Source organism: Lepidochelys kempii, chromosome 3 (genome assembly GCF_965140265.1).
Source record: "Lepidochelys kempii isolate rLepKem1 chromosome 3, rLepKem1.hap2, whole genome shotgun sequence".
Lineage (NCBI taxonomy): Eukaryota > Metazoa > Chordata > Testudines > Cheloniidae > Lepidochelys > Lepidochelys kempii.
This window is the reverse complement of record NC_133258.1, coordinates 138,076,507-138,093,965: the sequence shown is the minus strand read 5'-3', so window position 1 is coordinate 138,093,965 and position 17,459 is coordinate 138,076,507. Positions and strand designations below refer to the sequence as shown.

Genomic DNA, 17,459 nt, shown 5'->3' with positions numbered 1-17,459 from the left:
TATAAGTAACTAATTTACTCTGTCTCCCAGAGCAAGAGGGGAATTGTGACTGAGTCAGGACTTGTTCTCTGATGTGCTCCTGGGGAGATGCAACAATGTAACACTCCCTAGACAAGGTAGATTGTAAGGTTACAGCCTATTGAGGGAAGTCTGTCTGTGTGGAGGGGAATTATAAGCAAAGCACCACATTGCTCACTGGGGCAGTGAGTAATAGCAAACTACAAACTTACTGCAACTTGAGCAGAGAGGAAGGAAGTGATAGTTGGCTGCCAGTAAATAGAACAATCCATGCAACAGAGGGAGGGGGTTTACTAGGTCAGAAAAAGAGCCTGAGGTTAGGTTGAAGCTAGCTAATATGTATTAACTAACCGCAATATAGAACCATGACCTTTCCTTAGTGTGGATGCAGGTTAACACCTTTACCTCAACTTAGTTGGCTGGGCTTGCCCCTGACGTCCCCCTTAATGCAATATGTCAGATGTGTGTGAGCAATAAGTGTGCTGTCTGAGGGCTTTGCCAGCTGCATGTTAGATTGCAATGTCAAAGTCCTCCACCTTCAAAGCCAGCCTAGAAGTTCCCTGGAATAACGTATCTGTGTTCACTCTTTTTGTAGGACTTCAACAGTGTATTTAAATCCTATCCTATCTCCTTTCAGATATCATAAATAGAGCTGGCTGAAACACCTGTGACACATTTTTGTGGGAATTAAAAAAAAATGACTGTAAAAAACCCATCGGATCGCAATAATTTTTCTATGAAATTTCTAATCAAAATTCTTTGGGGGATGTTTTCATTGAACATCAAACATTTTATGAAAAAGATCACATAAAACTTAAGTCATGAAATTTCAGTCAGCTCTGGTAATAAATTTAAGTGTAGAAACAAAAAGAAATATCTATATACATTTGTTGCTATGTAAAGGAGCACAGATAAACCTAAGAGGCTGTATAGTAGAGAAGTCCTTGAAGGATGACTTCTGTTTTTTAACTTTTCACAGAAATTTAGGATTCATGAAAGGTGCTGGACTGATAGCCTATTTACAGATGTTTTCCATTTATGGGCAGTGCCAGTTTCCTGCACCCTGCTGTGCTCAATGTTCCTGAAGTCAAAACTGAAGAGATTGTCTTTAAGGTGATAAGCTAGTTTTATCTCCACATCCAGTGAGTTATACTGCCTCACTCCAGAGACAGCCAAGAAGTGTACAAGTTGCAGATTGGTTTTTGTTTTGTTATGTGGATATACATCCACAACGAAACAAATAGACCACCAAACTCAGTTCATATAGTATACCAAGCAGCCATCAGATGATAGTAACCTTCACTCACTACCTATTAGGTGAGAAGTGAACCAGTGACTTGAGCAGAAAAGGTTTATAGGGCTCAGTGCTAAAGCCCTAAGGCATCCACTCCTGCTTGCCTTATAGGCATATTTACCAGTGTCCCTTGATGTTATCATCTCCAGCCAAATGAGCAAACATTAGAGTATTTGATGCATGAGATGTAAAATTGTCGGGACCATTAAACACAGCGTATTTTCACAATGGCTCAACAAAATATCACTTAGCATTGACGTGTCAAATTGTGGCATACAGAAGGAAATTCAAATTGCTTAAACTGTCCTTCACACTTATTTCCATCAGTGGGTGATGGACTTTGTGTGTTCTTAGAGTTGGTTTTACATCCAATCCTTTTAGGATCATGTTAGACAATAGATGTGAAAATGGTAATTGATTCTTCATGTTATCATTCTTAAGTGATCTTTGTGCACAAACGTGTAAGATTTCATATGTAACAATGAAAGGAACTTAATGGAACCTCAATCATTGGACATTATGAATCCAATACAGAACTATGTGAGGTTATTAAGTTAGACTTATCGAGTAAGTCTTCACAGAAGCCAATTTTGAAAATTAAAATGTACTAGTTTATTACTAACAGCTAGAGCTATTCAGGAATCTTTCAATGAAACATTTTTTGTTAGAAAACCAAGTTAGCCAATTCGCCAAAACTGAAACTTTTCAGGGGAAAGTGTTGGTTTCTATGAATTTCTTGACATCTCCCCACATGCCCAAATTGTCAACAAATTCCATTCAGACATTTTCTAAACAACAAATTCTTGTTTTCTGATTCAAAATTACTTTTTGTTTCAAAATGTAAGCTAAAGATTGTAAATATATACACATATAAATTAAAATATTTTAAAATAAAATATGGTCAAAATCTAAACAAAACATTTCACAGTTATTGAAATAAAACATTTTGATTGACTCAAACCTTTTTTTTTAATTGGTTCAAGATTTTCAAGATTTCAACTTTCTTCCTGATTTGGGACAGGAAATATTTTCAAAATCATGCATATCATTTCCTGCCCAGCTCTGCCAACAATTAACCAAAATAAACAAAGAGCAATATCTTACTCCATTCCTAGTAAAGTTTTGCCTGAGTAAGGCTCCAGGATTTGGCCCAAACAGAGTAACAGGACCATATTTGTCAGGGTAGGTTTGAGATACAAATGACTAGAACCTAGCACCTCAAAGGTGCTTCCCCTTATGTAACCACTGTCTCTGTCTCTTCCTGTTGTGCCAGGCTTCAATAACACTTGATGGCTCCTCTTTCCAACCCCATTGGTCACTGCTGCAGTCTCAGAAGAAAATAAAATCATTTCACAAATCAGTCCCATTTCAAACTAACACACAAACCTTGGGTAAAATTTTCAAAAGTACGCAAGTGACTTAGGAGCAATTGACTCTCACAAGACCTTCTAAGGCTTCTAAGTCACGTAGGCAGCTTTTGAAAAATTTACTCTCTAAGCCTTATTTATTTTCTACCCCACACGTCAACTGTTAAGCAAGTCAACCTTTCTCCCAGGTCTCAGTCTAGGGAAGGCCTGAAGTTTCATTGAAGGAAAGAGTCACCTTTTAATGAATAAAAGGAGGAATAAAGAGGGAGAGACAGTGGAAAAATGGGGGGAGATAGCAAAACAAGGAAAGCCACTTACTCTAAGACCCATTTGCTCCTCCTCTATTCACTCTGTCAATTAGTCACCACCGTTGGAAGTGGTCTGAATGGAGCCACATCTTTGGCCATGATCAGACATTTTCCTTCTCCCTAGCCACAGGAGTGCAAATCCTTACAACACGTTGAAGGGAAGAAGAATTTTGACCCTGCCCTGAATCCCCCCCCCCCACACACACAAAGCCTATTGGGCTCCTTGGTACCACTGTTGTGGTGAGAATACTTGTACAAGCTCTATAAATCTTGCTTCTTCCTATTTCTTGAAGCAGAAGCATATCCGTGCGACTGCAGGCACAGCCATCTGTAGAAGATGGGGAAGGATTTTTGGCCCAGAAAGTTACATTAAGGGGAATAATGGCTGGCTAAAGCCTACAAAAGTATTTCTTTGAGTATTACTGTCTGCGCTCCTTGATCTCTCCAGATGTCCTACTCCGAACAAATAAAGCCTTTATTTGTAGAAAGCTGGGATTTCACTTGGGAGTTTCTCATGCTGAAACCAGCCATGTTGCCAGCATGCCACATGTGTGCAACACATGAGCAGATGAATAACTGTGAGAGCAAAGGGTATGGTAAAATTTCTTGATCTCATTATGTTCACGCCAGTGTGCATATTATGCATCTGTTACACAGTTAGACGCTTGGGATTTTTATTACTAGTAGCTCTAGAGATATTGAATCAACTGAGCAGCATCTGCTCTAATAATGAAAAAAAAAAACATAAAAAGGGGCTGTTGGGCTGATGAGAATTAACCTTTTTAAAGGTTAAACATGTATCTTCTTCTTTCCCTCTACCATTCCTCTTCCATGTGTTTCAGTCCCAGCCCATATGGAGTTTTAACGTTGGCTTGTATAAACCAGTAACGTATTTTATTGAAATTGTTCCTGGGATGTTTGTGAATTATTTGAGACATTAGTGTGGTACTATGTAAATAAGTCAATGTGTCTTCAGTTCTAATATGGAGTTTAATTGGATAAGATTTTATATGTTTCTTCCTGGCCCTAAATAATTCCTAAAATTGCTCAACTACTTGGTTTAGCTGGTTGTGTAATTTTCTCTGTATACTTTAAAGTACATTTGTACTCTGAAAAGTAACTACATAAAAGGTGCCACAAGTCCTCCTTTTCTTTTTGCGGATACAGACTAACACGGCTGCGACTCTGAAACCAGACATAAAACATTAGCACCTTAATCAACGCGTCTCTTGCCTGTGTGTATTCAGTCATACCTGCTCACTGTGCCAATACTTCTGCTCTCTAGTCTGTTAGCCTTCGAAAGTCAACACAGCATTTGAGCTGGATTCTGATTTAGCATGTCCATTATACCATAATTGTTATCCAGATTCCAATTGCAGGGCAATATTCTTCTCTGCTACACCTGTGCAGACAAAATTGCTGGATTAGAACATCCTCTTACTTTTGGAAAAGTTCAGATATGGGCCTCAGAGTACTACTCTGAAAAGTAACTAAGTATCAATATCATCTTGTTACTCAACAGCTGTGTTGCCTGTAAGTATTCAGAAGCCTATCTGCTGATTGTTGTGACTCAAACAATTTTCTATTGTTTTTACTTCTGTTAGCACCCCAAGAGTAAATATATCTGAGAGAGAGCAAGCGAGCTGCACTCTATTCCTTTTTGTGCTTCATCTACAGAATTGTTTACTAAATTCCAATCAGTTACACCTGTTCACGCACTTTTAATGGAGAAGCAGAGGTGTCACTGAGATCATAATTTGGCCTGCGGAATCTTTATTACAGTGATGTGATGATGCACAAGAAAAAAAGAGCCCAACTTGACTGTCTGTTCACTGGATGATTTAGGAGAGGTGACATCTAGACAAAAACCAACTTTTTTGTAAATTGAGCACATCTGGAAATCCTTGAGAGGCAATAAATATAAAACCCTACCATGCTTTTTTAAAATAGTCAGCTTTCAGAATAGAAGTACACTTTAGAATGGATTTGAGGTGTACAGCTTTCTAGACCTTGAGGTCAAGATTCTGCAAACTGGAACTTATTCATTTTGTTCGATGTCCGAGCCAGAATGCAATCCAACTTTCTCTTAGCTGCTTGGGCTCCATATATTAATACAAATAGAATGTAGTTAAATCTTGTTTTCACACTAAAATGCATAGATATGATTCCAAATGCACAAAGAAGCAGATCTGTTGAATAAGAAGCTGCCATGTTTAAATAGCCTCTTTTCTGACCAGAACCACATTTTTCTTGTAAAGTAGATCTCTTATGATCTTCTAGAGTGGGACACGTGAAGTTTCATGCACACTGTTCAGCTACCATTGCCACATTTCATATTTTTAAGCAGTAGAATAGTCTTCCTGGGGAAGTAGTGCAGCCCCATTGCTTGGAAATTTGAAAGCCAGAGTGGCCAAAAGATTGGAAAACATACTAGGGGAGCAAGATGGAGCTATAGAGGGTCTTTTCCATCACTCACGTTTGTTGTTGTGTGAAGCTATAGTATGTTCAACTGTCCTGTTTTACTTTAAAGCTAATTTGTAAATACTAAAAACTGCACATAACCACTTACTGCATCTGTGGAGCAAATTTAAAATAGTGCATGTATTGGATTGTGCATGTCTCAAAATTCAAAGTAATTTAATCAAAACTGCCACTGTTTGCCTGGTTTTGAATCAAAATTATTTTTACAAGATATCATAAATACCTCCCCAAAACCAGGCAAAGAGGAAAGGGATAAGAACTTAGCATTAGTTCATTGAATGTTTCACGAACTTCGAAACTTTCAAGAACCTGGTGCTAGTATGGTATTTGCAGCTAAAAACTGAGTAAGAATCTTCTGTTGCCTGATGTCATAACAAATGCTTTCTCACAGTGCTGATAATTGCTGATCTGTGTAGTTTTCTTGGATCCTTGTTCAAGAGCATGCACTGTTGTTCAAATTAATGTCCTAGTGAAGCCCACACCCTTCACAGAAGGGATTTCATTATCTCAAGATCTTCTGAATGAATATGTATTCAGAAAGTTGCAAAGCCCATGTGCACCAATCCCTATACTTAAATACATACTTAACGTTATGCATGTGAATAATTTCATAAAAATCAGAGTTAAGCATGGGCTTATGTATTTCGCTGGGATTTTCAAATCAGCCTAAAGGAGTTAGCTACCCAAATGCTACTGAAATTCAATGGGAGTTGGGTGCAGAACTCTCTTAGACTCCTTTTAAAATCTCTCCTTAAATTATCTATTTAATTATCATACAACTGACATGACATTCCTTACCTCCTTAAAAAGAAAAGTAGTGAAAACAATGTAATGTTATGGATTATAAATTGCAGTTTGGGAAAAACTACTTTTTTCTCAAGGCTTATCCTGGACAAAGACACAAACCCCACCCAAATAAAGTCAGAATAATCACTCACCCAAGAGAATTATAATCATAAATAAATAAGCATGAGACTTAAAATTTCATTACAAACTCATTTCATTATTGAGCAATGACAGATTTGTCACTTCTTTGAGACCACTTAACTTTCAGCCCCAATTCCGAAAAGAACTTAATCATGTGTTTAAAGCTTAAATATTAGGAACCCAATCTTAGATGAATTGTAGCACTCAAAAATATTAAAAATAGGAAAATGCTGAATGTATGAGTACAAAATAATTTTGTAACTTAGATAGAAAAATGTTTGTTTGTTTTTTAAAGTAGTTTATTGGCAGAAATTTCCTAAATTAGTTTAGTTGCTGACCAATTTATGTAATCTGCAATCTGGAACAGTGAGAGTGGACATGTGCATTGAAAGCGTTGCATAAAATGGTTGCTTCATATGCAGCTTAAGCACTGTAAAATGGGATATGGGTGAGCGAGTGAGGAGGCTGAAGGTAGAGATAGGAGAGAGTAGTTGGGAGCAGACTTGCCTTCTTCTGAAGTACCAACTATCCTTACTGTCAGAGGCAGCATATTGATGGCCTAGTAGTCTAATCCAGCATGGCAGTTTATGTGTTCTGTTAAAAACAAATAGGTTGTAGGGGGAAAAAATTGCATCCAGATCTACTGAAAGTTCTGGTTCTTGTAAATGTAAGAGTTATTGCATTTCATTTTTGTGAAAACCCACTCCAGTTGATACGCTGATGCATCATGTTTCAGCAAGAGTTTACAGTTGAGTTATGAATCCCTATAAGGGGAAAATTGAATTTATGGTGAATATAGATATCAACATCAGATCTATTTGTGTAAGTCAGCTGAGTAATAATAAAACAGCAAACATAACAGAAATAGCTTTTCACTGGCAGGACAAAAAAAGGCTTGTTTGTCCTGTAATTACTGTTAAAGATATAGAATTTGTCTGAAGTTTTGATTTTTCCCATTTCTCATATTCTCTCTGAAATCTGCTTGCTCCTTCCGTGAGTAGCAGCAGACTGGCACTAGTTATGCTGCATTATAGATTTTCTTCTTCTGCACTCTAGATCCAATCCCTGGGGGCATTCATTCCACCTTATTACCAGGGTTAGTTAAGATGCGAAAATATACCTTTATATCAGCAGGAATTCTTAACAAAGTAATGAAATGGAATCCATGGGCCCTCAAAGCAGTGCACGTGGGCACCTGTTATGTACCTGTACAATGCTTGTAAACAGTAGGAATATTCCTCCCCTCCTGCCCCACAAAAAAAACAACAACTTTAGCTTAGCTCTCAGGAAGGATGCTTTCCTACTTGTATTTAATGTATAATCTGCCTTCTGCACTTAGCCACCCTTCAGCGTGGATTATGTAACTTCTTGGTCTGGAATCACTGCAGTTCAGAACATTCATCTTGATGCATTCTGAGGCATGCTGTATTGTAGTAGCCTTCTTGAAGCTATTTTGAGCCATAGGCTTGCTGCTAAGCACAAACAGATCATTTTGGATGTTACTGTGTAGTATATAATTTTCTGGATAATTATGCAAAACAATCTCTCTGTTGGCAGTTTTGGATTCAGGTTTCTGCAGGTCTTCAAAGTATAAAGCAAAAACAGTTTCCAAATTTAAGTTTTGACATTAGCTCCCATTGGTGCCCCCATAATGTTGCCACATCACTGTCAAATTGCTAGGTATTTGCTGATGAACAGGTTTTCAGTGATCATGCCTCTGTTTTCTGTTTTTTGTTTTTATCTTTTCCTCAGGGGAAATCGCTCACTTCAAAGAGGTTAACCAGTCTAGTGCAGTCCTACTAAAAGGATCATCCTTGTAGCATGGAAGCAGATTCAAATCATTATACATACTTTGTAGCTCACTGATTGCCTGAATCAGAGGACAGTAGAACAAGATGTTGCATGAGCAGGGACCTGACTTGTTTTCTTTTGTGTATACTAAGGCATTACAGACTCCGAGGGACTCTCTAACCTTTCGATGCCTCCATTTTGAAAAATGTCTGCTCACTTCCTCCTTCATATCAAGCTGGATCTGTGTCATTTTATTTTCTGCAAGCTCAAGTACAGTGAAAAAAAAAGCTTCTGCTAGACACAGTTTATTAAAAAATACGGTCAGTTCACGAACTGGAAGAAATGTAAAAAAACATGCATATACTAATAAATATACATATGGCATCACATTTATTGCACAATAAATTAGCACAGCAGGTTCCATTTCACTGACGTATTCACACTGAGAAAGAAAGCCTGTGTCTTTGTCTGTTGTCTGTATATTCTCTGTTAATGTTTCTTGCATTTATTTTTATACCATATTTAAAAAAGAACACCTTTGAATCCAAATGTATTAAAGTTGATCCTTTCTCTGTAAATTTGTGTATGTTTATATTGTTGTTTTATCTTTCATTAAAAGATGCAGAATCTCTTTCCTTTGGTAAATTTGGGATTTCAATGCTGAGTCAAAAAACAGAAAGCCATCTTGAAAAGTTATTCAAAGTGGAGTTCTGAGTGCACTTTCAAATGGCATCCTGGAGTTCCACGTTTGCTGATTAACTCACTCCAGATCAAACCCACCTATTTTACAAGTAAAAAAATGTTTTTTTCTAACTATCAACCAAGCCAAGTCAGCTTGTGCTTTGGATCAAATTGGGTTCTTTTCATCTTATTCATCATCACCAGTAAATACATGAAACTTTTGCAGGCTAGACTAGACCCCTTTTGTCTGCAAATAATGTCCCCAGTGACACCTGTGAAACCAGATAGAAATTTAGCAAATATTTCTGCTGAAGCGCAAGAAGAAATAGAGTTCAGTTCATTGTTTTAACAAAAAGCAGTAAAACATAAGTCACTCACTGAAGTGGGCAAAGCTGACTGAATGCACAGAGAGAGCAGAGCTGTTGGGCAAGAAAATGTTACTTTCCCACAATCATTTCTCGTAGTATTTTTTTAACTAAAAAGATGATACTGTGGTTCAAGATACTGTTTTCAAAGAGCAGTCCTTTGACTGCAAATGTCATGTCTCTGAATTCCAATTCAAGGACTCCATTCTGCTCAATCATTGTGCAAATAGTTCTTTCTTTGAGAAAGGGGTGATTGGTATGTATAACACACACACGTACGCTTAGCCCCACTATAAAATAGGATAAACAAATGGGATGGGAAAACCGTTAATGTATATTCCTTTTCTATCACATCAGCAGTAGGTAAATTTCCATAATTGGGATGGAACGTGGTAGGTGTTATCCTTGGGAAGAAAACACTGCATCCCAGCTTTGGGCGGGAACTGAAGAATGCCATATCCACATTAATCTACAAAAGGAAGTTTATGTAAGATTAACTACCCAAACTGTAACTTTGTCTGCTCTTTAGCCTCGGTCCAGTAAAGTATTTAACTACATGCTTAACTTGAACCATGAATCATGCCACTGATTTCACATTAATGCTCTAGTGCATTGCTGCTTTGGGGCTCTAATGAACACAAGCAGTAAGGACTTCACTCTTACACCTTTAGAGCTCATTTTTTGGATAACCTAACTTGAGTCACCTTAGAGCTCTCTCTAAATAAATAAATAAAGGTTGGGACAATCTCAGAAACACTAGATGGGTGACACATCTCGGCTCAGTCATTCTGTACCGTGGGTAATGATGAGCAAATGAGTGTGAATAAAATAAATGAACCAAACCTTTATACACAGCACAAAATCATCCAGGAACCCAACTTTTTTGATGTTTTAGGATAGTGTTCCTTTCCACCAATAATTTGTTATTTTTAGGTGATGCTTCACCTAGGCTAGTTTCCAGCTAGGATTGGAATGAGAGTATTCTAATACCATGTGTGTTTTGTTCTTTTGATTCATCTGACGCTTTAGCAGGAAAAACTGGAAATCTCACATGGGAGCTTGATTGTACAGGATCTCCATTCAGATGAACCCAATACAATCAAGAGGTTTGAGTAATTCAGATGGTATTGAAATAAATATCCAGGCTTTGGAGTGGTTATTCAAAATGAAACCCAAACTCTCAACTGTTTAAGATTTACTTTTCCTTAACCACAGGCCAATTTATCAGATACAAACTTTGAAAGCTCTGAAGCATCTGTGCTGGGCAATTTACTGAAACTAGGTGCTCTTTTCCACTTCTTGGAGCCATGTAACGATATATATTTCTCTCTTCTGCTGTCATTGTGATCATTCTTCCGACAATTGCATCAAATGGTGCATCACCTGTATCTCATTAAAAGTTAACTAAGTAGATACCAACGTCTGTTTTGAATCATCACCATTCAAGTGGGGGGCATTTCAAATCCATGCAGTAGCTATTCCAGATGGAGCACACTCACAAGAACATAGATTCTTCAGATCACTTTGGAACAGGTTGGTCGATCAAAAAGTTTGGTAAGTATATTGAAATGCATCCAGTTGTGTGTGTTCTTGCTCCTGTATTATCTTTAGATAGTAAACTGCTCAGGGCAGGGATTGTGTCTTTTCTGTGTTTGTACAGCACCTAGCACAATAAGGATTTACTTTGATATAAATACAATAAGACTAACTTCTAAACTGTGGGAGTTGAAGATTTAAATTCAGCCTCAGGTTAAGTGATACAACTCTATTAACTACAATGGACTTATACCAGAGGTGAATTAGGCCCAGGGTTTTGGTGTAACAAAGATGGGGGATTTTGTGAATGTTAGAGCTCATGACAGTTACTAAAATAACAGGCCTAGAAAATAAAATTCTCTGTAGCCACAAACTTCACAGCACTGCCCCATGCCAGTGTTTCAACAGTGAATGTCAGGAACGATCTCCAGCAAGAAAAAGATACTTAAGCTTGAGCCTATTCATTCTTGACCTCACTGCTGTGACTGCCAAACAGGTGTCAGGCCAATTGGACTGGTGATTTAAGTGACATGGAGACATGGCCACTTGGAAGTAGAGTGAGATCACAGGCCTGAAACAGAAATCACTCCACAGGGAAACTCCATTTCGATCTACTGCCTTTCACATTTCTCCAGCTCTTGGGGAAGGGCAGCCATTCAGAGCCTCCCACCTCAGCACAGGTAGCTGGTAATGTTCCCACCTCCTCACTTTACTCCTGTGAAAACGAGTCTGAAGTGCTCCAGACTGATCCAAGAGTTGGCTGGAAGTGGTTTATTCCCTTCTGGCTCTACAGCAATTCTTTTGTCCCCATTTCCCATGTGTGGAAAGGAAGAGAAAGGCTTCCTGGTCCTGCAGCACACCTTACGCCAGTGACTCTCAGCCTTTCCAGACTACTGTACCCCTTTCAGGAGTCTGATTTGTCTTGCGTGCTGCCCAAGTGTCACCTCACTTAAAATCTACTTGCTTACAAAATCAGACATAAAATTACAAAACTGTCACAGCACACTATTACTGAAAATTTTTTTATTTCTCATTTTTACCATATAATTATGAAATAAATTGATTGGAATATAAATATTGTACTTACGTTTCAGTGTACAGTATATAGAGCAGTATAAACAAGTCATTGTCTGTGTGACATTTTAGTTTGTACCGATATCGCTAGTCCTTTTTCTGTTGCCTGTTATAAAACTAGGCAAATATCTAGATGAGTTGATGTACCCCCTGGAAGACCTCTGCGTGCCCCCAGGGCTACATGTACCCCTGGTTGAAAAACGTTGCCGTAGGCCTATGAAAAGAGCTTCTTGTCATGCTCCCCACCCTACCCTGGTAAGGAGATGAAAATAACAGAGTCCTTCTCCTGCTGGAACTGCCTGGTTGGGGAGGCTGAGACTGCTGCTTTGCAGGCCCCAGGGGAGGCAGTTAGGCATTCACCAGCATCTCCATGGGAACAGTGAGGGAAATGTCCGCCCATGCTTTGCTCAAGATGAAGACAGCTGAACATCCCAAATCTTGTAGGCCAAGGGGGGAGGAGGAGAAGGTGAAGGGGAATAGGGTAAAATTCTTAGGTGGTGCTGGAAGAGAGGTAATGGAAATGATCTAAAATTGAATTTATTGAAGGGGAATGTGGAGGTGGTGAATGAGAACTGACTAACTGTGGTGGCCAAAAACTGAACTGACAGGGGAAGGTGGTATTGAAATTGATGAATCAGGAGAGTAAAGAGGCCAGATTTTAATTGATGAAGTGCAGTATTGCCATACACAACCATTCAGAGATCTTAATCAGAAACCCTTCCCTCCCACCCATCCCCCATTCATGATTGGCTTAGAAACGATGAGCTAAGATAAATTGTGGTCGATTTAAAAAAAAAAAACTGCCAGAGAAATGTCCAAAAAGAGTGGAGTGACTACTAACTCCAGGTGATTGCTTCTTTCAAACTGCACCCTTAATATTGTTGGAAAAGAGTGAGAAGCAAGTGAACAAAACAAATCCAATAAGAGAGCAAGAATCACTTACTATAGGTAACGTATAACAGATGCTACAGAATTCATATAAAATGCATTATTACTAATAAATAATAATACTTAAGAAGTAAAAATAATAAAAGAACAAGCAGTTTCACAATTAAAGTAAAAGAGGGATTAAATCTAATTGTTGGAGCAAGGATTTGGAGATAATTACTTATGTCTCCTACCCTTAATTTTTGAGGAGCAAACATATAGCTTTACACCTGCCGCTGTTTCTCTATCGGCAAAGTTATTATATTTATACTTTATTTCCTCATGGGGATGTTGTGCATATGAATGAACATTTGTCAAATGGTCCTATTTAAAGAAACAAAGCAAACAGCTTTTGTTCAAATAACATGAATACCAGCATACAAATTCTTCAAAGAAGTATTTGCCGTTTGTTTATTTTAAAAAATGTATTGTGTTCCATTATTAGTGTAAACAAATTTAATGAATGCTTTTCTTCACTTCCAGATGCCTGCACAATTTTGGAATAATCAAATTTACCTTTTATACTGGCTGCATTGATTTTATTAATACATGTTTCCCGCTTCAGTTTGTTGGAGATATATTATAAAACTGCATGTTCTTTTCTTTTTCTCCTATCTCATGCACAAATCTTATGGCAAAGTGAAAACCCATGAAACCATCAGCATTTCTATAGGATATCTTCATGTGTACAATTTAATTACAGGCACCATAGTTATCAAAGTGGTATGAACCTGGATACCTCAGTTGCCCCTATTTATTGTTTTGGGCATGGATATTTGGAACAAGACACATCACGTGATTTCTACTGTTCTCTGTTGTAAATAGTAATTTGTTACTGGCAACTACCATAGGAACTGTTGTTCTGTTCTTCTTTCACCCAAAAGCATTTATTGGGATCACACTTGTTGGCTCTTTTGAGATAACCAGATTCTGAAAGTTATCCTCAGATTTATTATTGATGCCCTTTGTCTCAGAGAACTTATTTGCTATCATTGCTATTAGCCATTTTTCTCATTCTTTCCTGTTCTGTAAAAAAGGATCTTAAAATTATTCTTTTAATGTTTGTATTTATTGGGTTAGGGCTGATTTATTCTTTTTTTGTACAGGCACGAGGCTTTACCATTTGTATGTAATTTAATTTTCCATTTTCTTGTGCGTGAGGTACACTTAAATCTAGAGGCAGTTATGACCTTTTCTTTGTAGGCATCTGTTTTTTCTACTCTGCTCTTTATCTAGGCTAATCTTTTCTTGTATTCTCTCTTTTTTCATCAGTGATGTATCTTTTTTTTGCTTCTCTGTGTGGCTCTTTCTTTTCATGATGCTTTCTTTTTACTTTGGTCCTCTGGCTCTCATTCCATTGATCTCTTGCACATATTCCTCTGGTGACTTCAGATTCTCTTTCCATTCATCTTTTCTGAGTTGATTTGTCTTTCCTTCAGTGATTTCTGTTCTTTCTTTCAGTTCAAAGAAAGGATGGGCCTGCAATTAGGGCACTAGCCTGGGACTAAGAAGAGCTGGGCTCAGGTCCCTGCTCTGCCACAGACTTCCTATATGACCTTGGGAAACTCACTTAGGGACAGAATAAAAAAAAAAAGATTTAGACCCTTAAAATGAAGCCTAAGTAGAATTTTCAGAAGCACCTAACTCTGATTGATTGATTGATTTCAGTGGTAATTAGATGCCTAGGTACTTTTGATAGTCCCATTAAATCTGCAACTTTGGGTGCCTAAATAGGTTTAAAGCTCTGTCCCTTAGCCTCTCTGTGTGTCAATTCCCCATCCATAAAATGGCATCATAGCACTTACTTACCTCATGGGTTATTGTGAGGATAAATACATTAAGGATTGTGAAGTACTCAGATGCCACAGTAAGGGAGGTCATACAAATACAAAAGATAAATAGTCATCTAACAATAGTTAGTTTTAATTTAGACCCCAATCCTGCAAGGCAAGCAGTTGCACACGGACAGCCCCCTGTCCTTGCATGCAGCCCTGTTGACTTTGATGGAATTCTGCACAGGTGTCGGGGTCCATACAACTGGATCAGTCTGCAGGACCAAGGACTTGGAGTGTACTAGTTTATCATTTTTTTTACAGGATCAGACCAAAAGTGTTGAGGTTTATCATAGAAATATAAAGCTGGAAGACACCTCGAACGGTCATCTAGTCCAGCCTCCTGTGCTGAAGCATGACCAAGTAAACCTGGACAATCCTTGATGTGTATTTGTCCAACCTGTTCTTAAAAATCTACAAGGACAGGGATTCCACAGCCTAGCCAGAGCTTGAAAGCCTAATCCAGAGTTTAACTACCTTCATTGTTGGAAACTTTTTCCTACTGTCTAACCTAAACCTCCCTTGCTGCAGATTAAGCCCATTAATTCTTGTCCTATGGAGAGCAATTCATCACCAACCTCTTAATAACAGCCCTTAACATATTTGAAGACTATCAGGTCCCCCCCACTCCAAGTCTTCTTTTCTCAAGGCTAAACATGCCCCGTTTTTTTAACCTTTCCTTGTAAATCAGATTTTCTAAACTTTTTGTTGCTCTCCTTTGGACTCCTTTGTCTACATCTTTCTTAAAGTGTGGCATGCAGAATTGGACCCCAGCTGAGGACCCACCATTGCCAAGTAGAATGGCATAGATACTTCCTGTTTCTTACATAAAACACTCCTATTATTACACCCCAGAATTATATTAACCTTTTTCAAAACTGCATCACATTGCTGACTCAATTAGTGGTCCACTGTAACCCCCAGAGCCTTTTCAGCAGTACGACCAGCTAGCTAGTTATTTGTACATTTAATTTTTCCTTCCTAATTGTAGTGTTTGGCACTTGTCTTTATTGATTCTATCTTCTATCTTCTTGGATTCTAATTCTATCTTCCAAAGTGCTTGTAGAAGCTCAGGCAGGACAGAGGAAGAGAGGAGGAAACTAGGGGTGTATGGGGGAAAAGCAAGTGAAACTGTTTATACAATCAGAGGACTGGGAGGGACCTTGAGACAGGGGTAAAAGTAAGGCAGTACGGGCTGGTACAGCGTACCGGTAAAAAGTGACCACAAATGGGGCACAAAAGCACTTTAATGTCATTGCCCCTTTCCCCGCACATACCCTGGCTACCGACGGGGAGGGGGGCGCAAAAGAAGTAGCTGCCCCGGGGCCCCAATTTAAAAGGGCCCGGGGCTCCGGCCACTGCTGCTGCTACTGTATCTGTGGCAGCCGGAGCCCTGGGCCCTTTAAATCACTGCTGGAGCCCTAGGCAGCCTGAGCCAGGCAGCACAGATGGGCTGGCTGGGGGTTGCTGACCCCCCAGCCCCGCCCCTTCTGCCCGAGGCCCCGCCCCTTCTGGGGTGGGGGAGGCCAGAGCCAGCCCTGTACCGGTAAGAGCTCAATTTTACTTTCACCCCTGCCTTGAGAGGTTATCTAGTCCAGTCCCCTGCCCTCAAGGCAGGGCTAAGTATTATCTAGACTACCCCTGAGAGGAGTTTGTCTAACCTGCTCTTAAAAATCTCCAATGATGGAGATTACACAACCTCCCTAGGCAATTTATTCCAGTGTGTAACCATCCTGAGCGACGGGACATTGGTGAGGAAGGGATATGGGTAAAAGTTGACAAGTCCCTGGATCCAGCCAATTTTATGATCCAACGCTTTATGTATGTTCCATTGCCCCAATAAAGAAAAAGTTTAGTTCATTCTAGTTCACCTAAAGGGCCCATGGAGGGGGACTTTTGCAGTTAAAGTGACTGGTTTATCTTCTCTCAGAATTCTTTTGTCTCAGGGTAGAATCCCAGCATTCACCCTGCCTTTAGACTGGGTTGGCAGACAACAGTACCATTCCCCCATGTACTAACCAGGATCACTCTGCACTCTTACTCAGTATCAGGACTGAAGTTTTTAATCACTCCAAGGTTCTTTCTTTCCTTTTGCCCACTTGGATTTCCTCACCCCCACATCCTGGGATGTTACCAACCAGTCTCCTGATCAGAACACGGTGAAAGTAAAACTCCAAAGAAATTGGCACCTGTATTATTAAGTACCAATGACTGGGTTATTTGAAGCCATTGCCTTTGTTTGCTGCACACCTGCAAAACCACCTAGTTATCCTTTAGCTAGCAATGTCATAACCATCAAATAAGCAGAGGGTCACATAATAATCATAAAAACATTATGGGAAGCTGTCATGTCTTTCTGCTTAAAAATAGTAAAGAGCGCAGAGGTTTAGGGTACAGTCCTGGCTGAATTCACTATTGAGGACAGTCACCAGATTGTTGTATTAGACCCAGACCTTGGATCCCACATGCTTTCAAGCCAACTGGTCTGAGCAACATCCAGACACTGGCTCTCTCAGGCACACTCCTGCGTGCAGACTATCTGGTTCTCTTTCTTGGGCCATAAGGGCCAGTTAACAAGGCCTCACGATCATTGTTGAACTCCTAATATCACCCCAATAGTTTATGCTTGCTGTCACAAGAGCTCCACCCTCATGAGCACCCCAAAACCCAGTTTAACCCTCAACGGACCACATGACAGTTAAAACTAGAAACACAGGCTTCTCAATAAACTTCTTAAACACATACACTATCTTCATAGAAAAGCACCAAAGAATTACAGATCTATGAGAAAATAACAAACACCTGAATGCAAACCCCTCCCTCCATTGTCCTGACCACTCCCAAGAGATTTTGGGGGT

The 17,459-nt window shown here is 39.2% G+C and overlaps 1 protein-coding gene across 12 annotated transcripts in view; it reads left to right on the top strand.

Moving 5' to 3' along the window:
• The window catches only part of RGS7 (regulator of G protein signaling 7), a 428,859-nt gene extending 420,038 nt beyond the window's left edge, over positions 1-8,821 (top strand). For 5 of the 12 annotated variants that reach the window (XM_073338226.1, XM_073338227.1, XM_073338231.1 and 2 more), the window contains one exon: positions 8,148-8,427. In XM_073338226.1, coding sequence (XP_073194327.1) covers positions 8,148-8,215 — 68 coding nt within the window. In that variant the 3' untranslated portion in view covers positions 8,216-8,427. Of the gene's footprint in view, positions 1-997; positions 1,132-8,147 lie in introns of all 12 variants that reach the window. The other 7 variants (XM_073338225.1, XM_073338222.1, XM_073338224.1 and 4 more) reach the window with 4 other exon arrangements.
• The last annotated feature ends 8,638 nt before the right edge of the window (positions 8,822-17,459 follow it).